Consider the following 14127-nt stretch of genomic DNA (forward strand, 5'->3'; position numbering starts at 1 on the left):
CAGCTCGTCATTTCCATACATACAATGTATATTCCAAAATACATGTAGAATACAGTTTCCCTATGCGTCTCATTATGTGTGATTATATGTTTGTGTTGGGTATTGATGTGAAGTCTGACGCAATGTGGTGTCGATCAGGCACCACCTACTGATAGGGTCCACTTTTGCAGTTATGCCACTGTCAAGCACCTTTCAGAAAAATAAGCAATGTCAAAAGTCATCATGAATCGTAATCATTATTGCTTTATTCTTTATACAGGATTGTCTGCATGACTGATGCTAGCACTGCTGGGGCAGCAAGTGATCCCGTGGTGGTAATGATAGGCAGGGATGAACCCATTGAGAAATATGAAGTGACGACGATGGAAAAGCATTTTTCCTTCGTGGCAAGTTTATTTTCCTGTGTTTGACCGAATAGTTAAAGATGTGCTCTTTAAATATATGTACACTGTTTTTTTATGTGGGCATTGGGAAGATGAATTTCACTGTTAAAGTTTTTTATGGTGATGAAATGAAATATCGAATTGAATTGAATTGTTGAAGTTTTAAAGGGAATATACAACATTTGCAAACATCAAAAAACGAAATGATCAAACTATCACGCAATACCTTACTGAATTGTTAGGGATTGACAGTCTAAAGCATCCTGTAAAATCGTGGCTCCTGGTGTGCTGACATTTTAAAGAAAAACTGTATTTTTCCAACGCTGGTCGGCCGACCACCGTTGGACAAAAAACTGGCTTTTTTCCAAAAACTGCTCCTATTTCTTCATATTTAGTTATTCCGCATTTTCTTTGCAATAGATTACACACCTGTGAATGGGTAAAAACCTGCTGGATTGATTCTTTGACCTTACAATTCCCCAAAGTCTTTACGTTTCTCCGTTTCATCTTAAGTGGGGTCGGGGAACCAGACTACAAGAAATTGATTGGTTTTCTTGGTTTTTCCAGCATCAACTAGCCAAAAACGTGAAACAAGTCATTTTAACAATATTTGCTATAACATACTAATCCTCCAAATCCATTTATTTCTGAAAATTGCAGCAAAAGCACATGTTGTACATTCCCTTTAAGTTAACGTTAATGTGAAAGTACTGAGAAAAGCAGTCGGTGATTGTAACAAGACAGCGTAATGATATAAATTTCTTTACAATCACATCAGCCTGAAATAAACAACAATTATAATATTAATTAGATGGCTATTTATTCGGGGGATACAACAATACATTGCCCTCGCTATAACAATATTACACTAGTCTTGGTATAGTTTGTGCAAAGCCGACCAGTATTGTATGATTATTTGTGGTCGCATTGCAATAAGACTGGCGACATTTTTTTTTATTAAAAAAGGAAGTGGGAATTATTTTTGGATTGTAAGTATTTGGATTGGTTTTTCCTGACGAGCGCCATATTTTTCTGTTGATGTCTTATTAAAAAGAGGGAGAAGTTTTGTATTGGTACAAACTTAGCAATTTAAAAACTAAATTTATTTTCAATTTTCAGGAACAATACATCATCAGGAACCATCAATTCAATTCATTTCTTATTTGTGAATATTTCAGTCAGGAAAGCCCCTCGACAGAGACTTTGTCTTTTTTAGGCGATCCTTCGGGAGCTGTTTGGTTCTTATCGTTTTCTGTTCATTTTTTTCGGTCTTGGTTTTACTGTCTGTCCTGAGAAGTAAAGTAAATGTAAATATAAAATGTAAACACTACTATTGCACATTATGTGTGTAAAACTGTTAAATGCTTCCTTTAATTCTTACGCAACGAGTCATATATCCTGTGAAAAAAAGTTATTGGAGTTAATATTTTTATCTCAAAGGTACCCATCATCACTGGTGTCCATCCACTTCTAGGACCAATGGCTGGTGGGTCAAAGGTCACATTAACAGGAAAAGGTCTTAATGCAGGACGCAGCAGGAGTATCACTGTGGCCGGCATACCGTGCAACATCACTGAACCAACAAAGTGAGTCGTATATCATGGTTTTCGTCATTAAAGGGAAAATACAACATTTGCAAACATCAAAAAATAAAACTACCAAATCATTTTGAAATACCTTGCTGGACTGTTAGTGAATGACAGTGTAAAGCATCCTGTAAAATCATGGCACCTGGTATACTGTCATTTTCAAGAAAAGTGGTATTTTTGTACCAATTTCCAACGCTGATCGGCCGATCAGCGTTGGAAAAAAACTGGCTTTTTTCAAATACTGGCCCCAGTTGACCTTCGCACTTGTTTGCACCTATGAACGGGTACAAGCCAGCTAGATTGGTTCCCTGACCTTACAATTCTCCAATGTATGTAAACTGCTCTGTTTCTTCTTAAATGGAGTCAGGGAACCAGACTACAGGAAAATGATTGTTTTTCTTGATTTTTATAGCATTTTCGAACCCAAAACCTCAAAAAAGTCAGTGTAACTATATTTGCTATATATTTCCAACATACCAATTCCATCCATTTCTGAAAATTACAGCAAAAGCAAATGATGTATATTCCCTTTAATGGAGATGAGTGATCATGTTACGCCCCAACTATCGCATCGGTCCCAACTATAGTTGGGCCTGTCCAAACTATAGTTGGGACGGTCCCAACTGTAAGTTCCACTGTTGGGCTGGCCCATCTATAGTTGGGCCACTCCGATCTTTTAATTTTGCGGTGTCCCAACTATAGTTTACATTGATGTACAACTATAAAACGTTCCCTACCGCTCTGATACACGTCTGACTTTACTGGAGACCACTGAAATTAGCTATTGACGGGGCGAATCTATAGTTGGGCCACCCCAATCTTTTTATTTTGCGGTCCCAACTATAGTGTACATTGTTGTACGATTATAAACATTCCCTACAACTCTAATACACATCTGACTTTACTTGGGACCAATGAAATTATCTATGGGTGGGGACCATCTGTAGTTGACCGGCCATGGCAATCTTTAAATTTTGCAAAATGTTGCTGGACAATAAAACCCAGCAGCTGGACAACTCGTCCAACTAGGCAGTAATACGTGACCGGCCAGCCTTGCGGCATGCATGCACGACGAATACGCGGTGCCAGCGCCGCGGAACATTTAATCCAACAAGATCTATCAAGCATGAAGCATCGGGCACAACTCCAGTCCCAACTATAGTTGGGCCGACCCAACTGCCGCACTATAGTTGGGACAGTCCCAACTATGGTTGGGACCGATGCAATAGTTGGGGCGTAACAATCACACCTGTGATATGTTCAGTCAAAAACAGACTCCTCCGGGCAGCTCCTCCAAAAATAGGTTTTTAGTTTTTAGATCTTCCCCGTTACAATCACAGTTTAATTATTGAAAATGGAATTTCCCTGGCGAATATTATGCCCATTCGAATTTCCTGATGTCACAAAACAGAGAAATTGCCTGTTTAAGCTTTGGGTTATGCATTCTTTTGAACTGATGTACCTCTTATTAAAATCATACAAAAACAAAACCTTCTTAATATACAAAATTACGGTCTAAGGATCATAAACTTTCAGGCAGCTGTAGTTTAGCTTGCTATTATTTATAAGCTTTCTGAAATTCCGCCCTGATTGGAATTCACTGTCTTTGCATCGTGTTTGCATCCATAATAGACCGTTTACTCAGACAACCGCCTCTTTTTGGATCGAGAGTTTTTTTTACGGTAATGTTCAAGATTTGAGTTTGTACACTTGCCTGACTATGTGTACGTGTCTTTATGTAGTTTGTCGGCCGATGTCAGTAGCTGCGTCACATCTGCAAGCACAGGCCTCATCCAGGGACCAATCGTAATGATCTTTGACCTTGTTGGGACGGCCGTGAGTTCCAGCAACTTCTCCTATACAGAGAATCCAGTTATCACGATGCAGGAACGTGAGCAGACCATTCTCAGGTATACTCACACTTCAATTTATAAGAATTGCCCATCATAAGGCCCTATATAAGGGCCGTGCACTCAAGGTGAGGGCTACACAAAGGAGGGATAGTAAAGGAAATCTATGAAAAAGAATACTTCCAAGTAGAAAGATATCGACTTTATGCTTAAAGTGGGACAGATTATAATCAACTGGAAAGCAAGATACAGCTGAGAAGTTCCATAGTGAAGCAGTGCGTGGGAAGAAACGCCAGGAACATATCTGCATTTTTTGGGAGTCTCAGTGGAAATTCAGGTCGTCACAGTGATGCTGCGACATAGTCTTGGATTTAGATTGTATTCCCCTAATGCAACAACAACAACAACAACCACATGGCAGGACATTCGCGGGACGTAAACAAGAACACTAGTGATAAAAGGGCTCTCATGAAAAAAATGACACTTGTGCAAAAGGGCAATCAATAGAAAATATTGAGTTGCAAAACAAACTTTTCATCCCGTTACCCATTCTTACCATCCTGATTTGCTTATATCCGATTTTACTTTACAAATCTTCATCCCGTTGCAATATCTGCCACTCTCTACACTCACCCCCTGGTTACGCTACTGCAAACAAGGCGAATCGAATTCAGTATTGGGAACATTGGCATTCGGACCCAAGTAATATGCTGGATACCTTATGCACGCGCATAAACTTGAGTATATCATGCCTTATGGGTCAGATTGCCAAAGACTGATTTTTTTCGATTCATCTTCACTCTAAAAACAAATTGGTTATGATACCCAGAAGGTTTTTAACCAGAAGGTTTTGGGCAATATGTGTCCAACCGACTTTTTGGTCAAAATGACCAACAGGCCTTTGGTTAGCATTTTATTGGTATGATTTCAACCAATTCATGGTTGATAACTACCCTTCTTTTGTTGATCAAGCCTTACCAATTTGAATTGGTAACATCTCAACCAAAGATTTGGTTTTCATCCTACTTTTAACCTATTCTGATTGGTTGGTGAAATAATATATTTTTTTGGTTAATGTCAAACCAATTGTTGGTTGTTTAATCCAACCAACGATACGGTCCTGCAACCAATTGACATTGGTCGCACCCCATCCCAATAGCCTTCTAAAAAAAATGAATTAATAAATAAGGTTAACTCGCGACTGCCCTTTAACCAAATGCCTTGTTTTCTTGTCAAAGCAAAGCACCTGATGACGCGTATGGACATTTACCTAGGTGGTAGTAGAAAGTGTAACACAAACGTTTGCTACAACAGATGAAGCTGAATTTCGGAATACCCTTAGATGATATTAGTGTTCAACTACTCGTGAAATAGAAACTTTAAGGATTCCTAGAAACTGAGATAAGTAAATAGATCTGGAGACAGTATTTTTCCACACCTTTTAGGCCAGCTTTACCAGTGACCAGTTTTGGTGTATCAATAACGGCGATTCTTTTACTGAATTTTAGGATTTGTTCTTTTTATTATAATTTAACATTTAAATCATACTGAGCATATTTTTGTGTGTGTCAAAAACAGAACGTTTACAAAGCGAAGTTTTTTGGGGTGCCTTCAGTTCACTACTCTGTCCGTGGTGTCCAATCACGTAATCGACTATCGTTGACATTTCAGTTGTGACCATTGTAGCTAATAACAATTAAAGTGACTTGTGTAAGAAATCTACATTCATTATCTTAAAATGTAGCATTTCTTATGTACAGTGGTGGATTGGACCTACCAATAACAGGAATATATTTGGACGTGGTGCAAGAGCCCAAAATGAGGTTTCGTATCGAGAGAACCCGGCAATTCATTCGGCCTAAGAGACAGGCAGACCAGCAGCTTGTTTCCACAATCACCACGGTAAACACTGTCAACTTGATATGCTCACACTCATAATAAAGTGACGACAAAGCTACACAAGTATCAAAGTTCAGCTTGTGTCAATCACCGTGTCATCTTCAACCTCTAAAGGCATCCATATGACTGCATCAGGATATGATCTCAATCAGCCAAACTACATGCAAAATGTTTAATGAGTATTCAGCTTCTTCTTAAAACAAGACTTGGTAAGCCTAGTGAAGCTGATTAATGAGTGCACAAAATTATATCCAGTTGTTTCAGAATGACTTAAAAGTTTGTAGAAAAAGCTGTAGTGGTAACGTGATGGAAATCAAACAAATCTACCTTTCATTTGCATGAAAATTTGTCTATTGCCTACACATGTACAGCGCGTCCCAAATTACCCGCAATTTTCTTTTGCAAGGCTCCAGCGTCGGCGCGGAAACACGCATATTGCCATTTTTCATACAATTATAAAGCTTGGAATTTAACTTTATCCCTGGCGAGTATTGGTTTGATATTTTATGAGAGTTTTAAAAATATTTGTTTTTAAATAAAAGAAAACACACTCAACCGATTTCACGGAAATCGACCATGCAGTACATCAGATGAAACTAGAATCAACAAGCTGTTAAAAAAACAAAACAGTTGATTTTTTTAAAATTTAAAACACATTGAACTTGAAACGAAGATCAATATATTGAATTTATTAAAGGTGTAGTCGAACAGAAAAGGAAACACAGAAAGTAAAAGGCAACAAGATCGTCACATCATGAACATGATGAAGCATTTCCACATTAGAAAAAATGCGCATGATTGATTTTCCTTGAAATGGAATGAGTTTGTTTTTGATATGCCTTTATTTGAACATGAATAATTTCAAAGACCTTTAAAAATCAAACCAATACTTACCAGGGATAAAGTTAAGATCGCAAGCTTTAAAATGATATAACATAATGGCGGTACGTGTTTCCGCGGCGACGCTAGAGCCTCGCAAAAAAAATGTTGCAGGTATTTTGGGACGCGCTGTATATGACAGTACATGAAACAAGCGACGTCAAACTAATGCTCATGTGGTGTAGATCCTATACAGGAATAGGCAAGCCTTGCAATGCATCCCATATGAGTGTAAGTCTCAAGAGACAGTCACTCAGTGAAATATGTATCAAGTGACTGTCGATCAGTGAGATAGGTAACCAGTCTAATTCACAAGTAACTGTCGGTCATGGAGATAGGTAACCAGTCTAATTCACAAGTGACTTTCAATCAATGAGATAGGTAGCCAGTCTAATTCACAAGTGAATGTCGGTCATGGAGATAGGTAACCAGTCTAATTCACAAGTGACTGTCGGTCATTGAGATAGGTAACCAGTCTAATTCACAAGTGACTGTCGGTCATTGAGATAGGTAACCAGTCTAATTCACAAGTGACTGTCGGTCATTGAGATAGGTAACCAGTCTAATTCACAAGTGACTGTCAATCATTGAGACAGGTAACCAGTCTAATTCGCAAGTGACTGTCGGTCAGTCAGACAGTCAGTCAGTCAGGTATACAAAGAGGAATATAAGCTGGTGCTCTCTGGGACCTACAGAAAGCTTAACCCGACTCAGTAGAAATAAGCAAATACGTTGCAACAACCATTTTAGAGGTTTTACTCCCTAGGGTGTGTGAAATATAGTATTGAAATTGGAGGATTCAGGACTAATTTAGTTAAGGATTAACTTTTCTTTGAATCTGTGTTTAGAAGTGTATCATCAATCATCCCGCTTCCATGACCTGCAAGTCGCCCAATCTCAAATCTCCAGAACTCGCCAATGCCTTCACCTTCGACGACAGCACCTCACCACCGTCCTTCTTCCTGCAGAGAAGCAACATCTTCTTTGTCATGGATGCAGTCACCATTCCATCCTCCAAAGATTTCCAAGTATTTGTCGACCCAGAATACTTCATGTTTGACAAGACTGAGACAGTGGCGTATATGGAGCGCAGGATACTAGAAATCAAGGTTAGATGGTGTCAATTTTCATTAAAATAACAAGAATACTCAAGTGAAGATGATTCCAAAGATCTAATCAACTAGAATAAAAATACAGAAATTATTAGCATTCCAAAATGATTAACGGCCAAAGTATCACAAAAATTATATTAGCTGTGACTGGTTCTCTGATAGTTTTTGCTTAGCATGTTCATTCGCTAAGCGTTATTTGCTAATTAGAAACTCCATAAAAATTTGGTCCTTTCCATCCATTGATGTTTCTTTTATGATATCTTTTATTATCTCTGAGAGAGCATAAACGGTGTAGCTCACAAACAGAAATGTCACATTTGTATCATATTCTATTCGCATACAGTCTTTTAAAATGCAATTTTTTCCACATCATTTAGGGTCGTTACATCAATGCAACGTACAGGGAGGGTGATGTGATAGTCAAAGTTGGCAATTTGTCCTGTCGGAGTCTAATGATGCAACCTGAAAAAGCTGACAGCCTATCATGTGAAGCTCCTGAACACGAAGCTGGGCAGACCTACGACGTTGTAGTGAGTGTCGAAAGGACTGTTTTGTTTCAAGACATATAGGATCAGTTGCTTTTCATACCTTGTGTTCATTTCCAATAGTAACGCCACTCAAAATCAAAAGAAGAATGTTCAAAATCTAACCTGGTTGAAGTTTTAGCTCAGCGGATATTACACTTTTCAAGAAAACACTTCTTTACAACTTTACATTACATTTCCACAAACAACAAGACTTTCAAACTTTTTAAACTACATGTGAAAGCTGTTTGTTTAAAAAATGAAATACAAAGACAAAAGCCAATTTTTTTTTCTAATTCAGAGGCCGGTTTATTAATTACAGTGCTAGTTACTGGCCTCTTTTCAGCATTGTTAAGACCTTAACGAACAGGCTCTCAACGAATAGGAATGGATAAGCTGTCCTGAACATCTATGAAGGAGTCCCAACGGCCAATTTACTCACTCACCCCCTAGGTACATCACGGCAACGTGGTTGTCAAGGTGGGTCGTCTGGAGTACCTCTCTGAGGGGCTACCCTGGCCCCTCATTGTCGGCACCGCCTGCGGGGCCACGCTCATTCTCCTAATCTTACTCTTCATCATCTGCATCTGGCGCCGCATCAGCGCCAACGAGCATCTCTTCAAGAAGATGGAGACGCAACGGGATGAGATGGAGATGAGGGCTATGCTGGAGTACAAAGACGGTTAGTAGAAGGCGACAAATCATATTGATCAATTAGGAGCCATTCTTGAGTCAGAACAGTGTCTAAGCACATTGTCAGACACTTTCCTTAACTCGAACCAATTGTACGCATTTTGACTGTTAAATGGGACCGTACCCATTTAAAATTGAAGTGTAAGACAAGCCAATATTTCTGCTTAATTTTGACTCAAACGTGTTGTATTAAGCATCATAGCTCATCGTCTTAATCATATCTAAGTAAAACGATTTATTCTGTACTCAAAGGGTTTAAGACACATCATTGGCAGAACCCAAGTTTGAAATTAAATCGAGAAAACGTGAGGTGTTATAAAGAGATGGCTGCACTCCTCTATGAAAAAGTCTTCTGTTGAATGTATCCGTAGGCCCCTATCCGTCTTTACTGAAGTATGACATTTAGCAAATTGCTTACGCTCAAACATTGATAACTGACTAATCTATTAGGGTATTAATACCATAATAGGATTGGGTAGAATGATTTAGTCAGCCCACAAGCCATGGGTGCTGTACATATCAATGTTGTCTCTTCCAGTGTCACTCATATACTGCCTGATCCGCACATCCCTTCCTCCATCTTGATATCACCCTTACTCCACAGCTAAGTCATGACTATACATTCTCCATTTTTCCATTGCAGCCTTTGCCGAGCAACAGATCACAGTCTTGACAGTGAGCAGTGATGTGGAAGGCTCCGGGATACCCTTCAGAGACTACCGCGACTACGCGGCAAGGCTTCTCTTCCCAGAGAATCCGTCCCATCCTGTCTTGGGAGAGATCCCAATCGTACGAGAAAATGTAAGTCAAGAACAATTGAAAACACTTCCATTTAACAAGCTCATGGTGAGTTAAGTTTTTTTTTAACTAAAAAAAAACAAAAGCTATAGAAACATTTTCACCAAATATGTGATTTTCACAAAAATATTCCCACTTTTGGTCTGCTCATCAAACAGAATGTCTAACGGTCATAAATTAAGAAAACTTAATAATGTACTCTAGTGTTTCTATTTGCTCATACCTTGGGCATCAAACAATGTGTTTGGAATGGAAACATATATAGAGAAGGCTCAAAATTGTCGATGCGGAGGTTGTTAAAGAGGTCCGTCTCAGCTTTCCTTTTAATAAAGCAAAAATCTTAGAAATATTTTCATCATGTCTTGAATTTTCACAAATACATTCCCACGTCCGGGTCTGCACAGATCTCAGGCACCAAGCGCAACGACCTAGAGAAGGGTCTGGTCCAGTTTGGCAACCTGATCAGCAACCACATCTTCCTAGCGATCTTCGTCAGGACCCTGGGGTCCCAGAAGACCCTGGCTCTTCGTGACCTGAACAACATCGCCTCATTGCTGGTCATCGCCCTGCATAACAAGATGGAGTTCCTGACGCAGAACATGAAGTTCCTTCTCCAGGAACACATCAAGTTGTGCATGAAGGAGGGAGAGCCACAGCAGCTGCTGAGAAGGTATGGGGAGTCTTCAGTGTTGTATTAAGTCCATCACAAGTCGCGTCAACAGTCCAGTCATAAGTAATAGTGGATGTACAAAAGGAATGTCTTGGTCACAGTTCGTTTGAGTAGCTAGTAACTCGACTTGGGACTGGATGACGTGTCAGTCACAATTGACTGTGTAAAAGATGTGAAAATTCCAGGTTAGACATACAATGCAGGTCGTCTTTATAAATCATGCTTTATTATAAGCCAATATTTTTAAGGTTGATGGAGTACTCTTTTATTTGAATTATTTGTACAATGTTTTCGAATTTGTGACGCTAGCACAAATACCATCCGTTTTTCTAGGGATTATTGAGTACCTTTGAAATAGAACAATATTATCTTATTTTAGTCAGTCATCGGCATTTCTAAAGCCCTCTTTATTCCAGTTCAAGATTCTTAAGGCTGATCATGGACCTTTAATTTACTTAATTTTGTCCATACAAACAAACTGTCTTTATGACAAACAAACATTAACCCTAACCGCCCCCAATGCTACAAAATACCATTGAGTAGTAACCTGTAGTATGAATTTCTTTCCATACAAGTGTGCACAGCACATGTAGCATTCTGTGGTATTTGGTTTCTATACAAATCATCATGATCCAATTCCATTATTTTAAAATAACAACCTTTGAAATGTACAATGTGTCTTTATTTTTCGTGATTTGAGGAGCGAGGCCGTCGTTGAGAAGCTAGTGTCTCATTGGCTGTCCATCCTGATGTATGATTCCTTGAAGGACAACATGGGGAAACCCCTCTTCCACTTGTTCTATGCCATCAAGCAACAGGTAATGTCACCCAGTATGAAAACTGCTGGCTTAGTGACATAAATGCTAGTAAACATCTTCAGCAAAAAGTCAGTATATAAACATAAAAGTCAGTATATAAACATATATATATTTCCAATGCTTTCTTTCAACACTTTTACTTCACGTTTGTATTTTTTTTAACTTCATGTTGATGATATGTGCCTTCGCGAGCAGTACTAAACATTTCCTTATATGAAGATTGGCGCACGGGCGAGACGTGGCGCAGAATGCAGCGGTGCCGGTGTAGTGTGAACTTAGGACATTATGAAATACGGACTCATTGGTATTGTTGCTCATGCCTAAGATTGTGAACGTTCAACCAATAAAAGAGTAAAAGGGGGTGCAGATTTCATAGGAGTCTTAATTTAATGTGACACCCGGAAAAGTGTTTATAACCAACCAGCCGGTGTTTTATCGACCATTTTAAACCACCCACGTGACGGACTCTCGACCAATAGGAATGGGTGAACTGTCTCGGGTAGTTATTAGCACTTTATTGTTCAACATCTAATTTTTGTTGAATGACATCAGTGTGGACTTTTAATTGTCTGCATCCAGCTAATCGATTAATTTTTTTTGAGGTGCATTTGAAACCAATTCAATTTTGAATTGTATCTTCCAGACTATTAATATGATTTTTTTTTTATTTTTATTTTTAATTACTAAAGATTGACAAGGGTCCGGTGGATGTTGTTACTGGGGAAGCCCGATATGGACTGAGTGAGATTAAAGTCATGCGAAAGCAGATTGACTTTAAAACACTGGTAAGCATCCTTCGTAATAACCAGGAAACCAGTTTTAAATTATTTGGTTTTCAGAAAGTTAAGTGAATTCAATTTTACATTTCATGTCACGCAAGCAGATGCTAGTGAAGAGAGATTGCTTGAAAAAAAAATTGAAGCTGATATTTGCATAAAATTTACATTTAAATAAATTCAAAGATTCATGCTGAGTAATGCACGTATCCCTGTACTGCTTCTATTCCAGAACATCTACGCCACCAGTTGGGACATCACCTCAGAGCCCATCCAGTTGAAGGTGCTGGACTGCGACACCATCTCACAAACGAAGGACAAGATTCTGGATGCCATTTACAAATCTTGTCCGTTCAGTAAACGGCCCACTCGAGATGAGCTAGACTTGGGTAAGAAACTAGAAATAATTCATTTGTCACCATGGCTGAACCGTTATCACAATTTGAATCGTCACCATTTTAATTTGCAAGACAATTTACCCTTTCCTTTTGGTCTAGAATGAGATGTTCAGTAAAGTAGGCGCAAACGAACACAGTGACTTGAAAATTGTGAAACAAAACATCGTTGGAAATTTGTCAATTTTTCGACCTTTTTGAAGTTTAAACCTGCTCTACCAAATTATTATTCCCTTATTAAAACCACTACACAGAGTTTAATAAATTCATTCACAAGTCGAATTGCACAAGTTGCAGGGGAGAAGCAACACTTTTCTTTGGCAACATTTTTTTGACTTGAGAGTAATCCTTCCAATGATTTTGTTATTGTCCTAGTAATTAATTGACAGTTGTGTCTACTTGTTGCAGAATGGAGTGACAGGCCAGACGGCCCTAGCAGTATGATCCTTCTAGATGACGATGGTCGAGGCAGATGTGATGGAGAATGGAAACGCATCAATACGCTAGCACATTACCAGGTCAGTATGGGATCCCTGTACAACTGCTCCTTAATAAGCGCTTAGTGCAGCGGCGTAGCTAGGGGGGGGGGGGGGGGGGGGGGGGGGGGGGGGCGCAAACTCCCCAATAAAAAAATCGCGCCCCCCACTGAAAATTTCGCATCCGTAGTAAGGCACATCCATATGATTTACCATGATTAGCGGGAAGAATATAGTCCCTTTTCCCCCGCGATTTAGGGCGTATTTTTTACCAGCACTTTTTTTTTGCGAGAGGCTGTTTATTGTAATGTCCCTTGGAAAGTGAATTGCGATAGTTATTGTCTAATGTAGCCATGTTGAACAGCGCCCCCATGGGAAGATGTTCAGCATCCGGGATGAGTTCACATTCCGCCGAATGTGGCTACGCAATGTCACGCACTGAACAGATGACTATTAGCTACCGCCCGCATGTGCGTCGTGTCAATACTTGCGCGCACCCATTCACAGATTCACCGAATTACAAACCAAATAATACAAATGGAAATTTCCAAAAATGCGTCAATTAGGAATTGGCCTTCTTTCATTGTTTTCTGAAAAATGACAGCATGCTAACAAGAATAGATTCACAGGGAGTTTATTGCCATTACTTTCTTGAAACCAAGTATGCTTTTCAACAATAACTTTGTCAGTTACTTTTTGAAAAACAGTTCATTCACAAAAAGGAGTAGAACGTTTGTGGATTGCCCCCAAATATTGCGATTTAACACAGGACAGCAAAAACAGCAGTATCAGCTATTTTTTTTAAGTTTAATGTGCTTAACTTTGTCTTTGCATGTGATACCAGGTGCCAGATGGTGCAACCTTGAGGTTAGTGAGAGCCCTGCCCAACATACCAGCAAGGCAACATGGTAAGCCATACCACAAACCCACCAGTAATACACGTAGGCTAAAACTTGACACATGTAGTTTACAATCAGCACACATTTCATACACTAGCCCATAATAACGACACACCTTTTCGCTGACTCTTTTCCCTTAATCGACTAAAACATAGTCACGTGAGGGTCTAGAATAGTCTATGAAATTATGTTGAGCATAAACTACAAATGAGTCTTTAAGTAACACACTATACTCGACTAGTTTTGTTTTATTCAAATTAGGTTTTCACCTTCACCGACGTTTTTAAACACTGTATACTCAGTGTGTTAATAATATCACCCCGGCGCAAAAATTCCATCTCATAAAAGTTTTGTTTTGATGGTTAT

At 39.1% G+C, this 14127-nt stretch overlaps 1 protein-coding gene across 1 annotated transcript in view; it reads left to right on the plus strand.

The window, feature by feature from the left end:
- Nucleotides 1-14127, plus strand: part of LOC119739795 (plexin-A2-like) — a 35764-nt gene that overhangs the window by 15372 nt on the left and 6265 nt on the right. The window contains exons 8-21 of the mRNA XM_038214869.1: nucleotides 260-386; nucleotides 1824-1969; nucleotides 3715-3882; nucleotides 5583-5724; nucleotides 7449-7709; nucleotides 8090-8242; nucleotides 8690-8918; nucleotides 9573-9730; nucleotides 10132-10397; nucleotides 11098-11215; nucleotides 11905-12000; nucleotides 12224-12380; nucleotides 12795-12904; nucleotides 13707-13770. Of these exons, the coding sequence (XP_038070797.1) occupies nucleotides 260-386; nucleotides 1824-1969; nucleotides 3715-3882; nucleotides 5583-5724; nucleotides 7449-7709; nucleotides 8090-8242; nucleotides 8690-8918; nucleotides 9573-9730; nucleotides 10132-10397; nucleotides 11098-11215; nucleotides 11905-12000; nucleotides 12224-12380; nucleotides 12795-12904; nucleotides 13707-13770 (2195 nt within the window). The remainder of the gene's footprint in view (nucleotides 1-259; nucleotides 387-1823; nucleotides 1970-3714; nucleotides 3883-5582; nucleotides 5725-7448; nucleotides 7710-8089; nucleotides 8243-8689; nucleotides 8919-9572; nucleotides 9731-10131; nucleotides 10398-11097; nucleotides 11216-11904; nucleotides 12001-12223; nucleotides 12381-12794; nucleotides 12905-13706; nucleotides 13771-14127) is intronic.

The sequence above is a fragment of the Patiria miniata genome, unplaced genomic scaffold, assembly GCF_015706575.1.
Source record: "Patiria miniata isolate m_02_andy unplaced genomic scaffold, ASM1570657v1 HiC_scaffold_4, whole genome shotgun sequence".
In the NCBI taxonomy this organism is placed as follows: Eukaryota; Metazoa; Echinodermata; class Asteroidea; order Valvatida; family Asterinidae; genus Patiria; species Patiria miniata.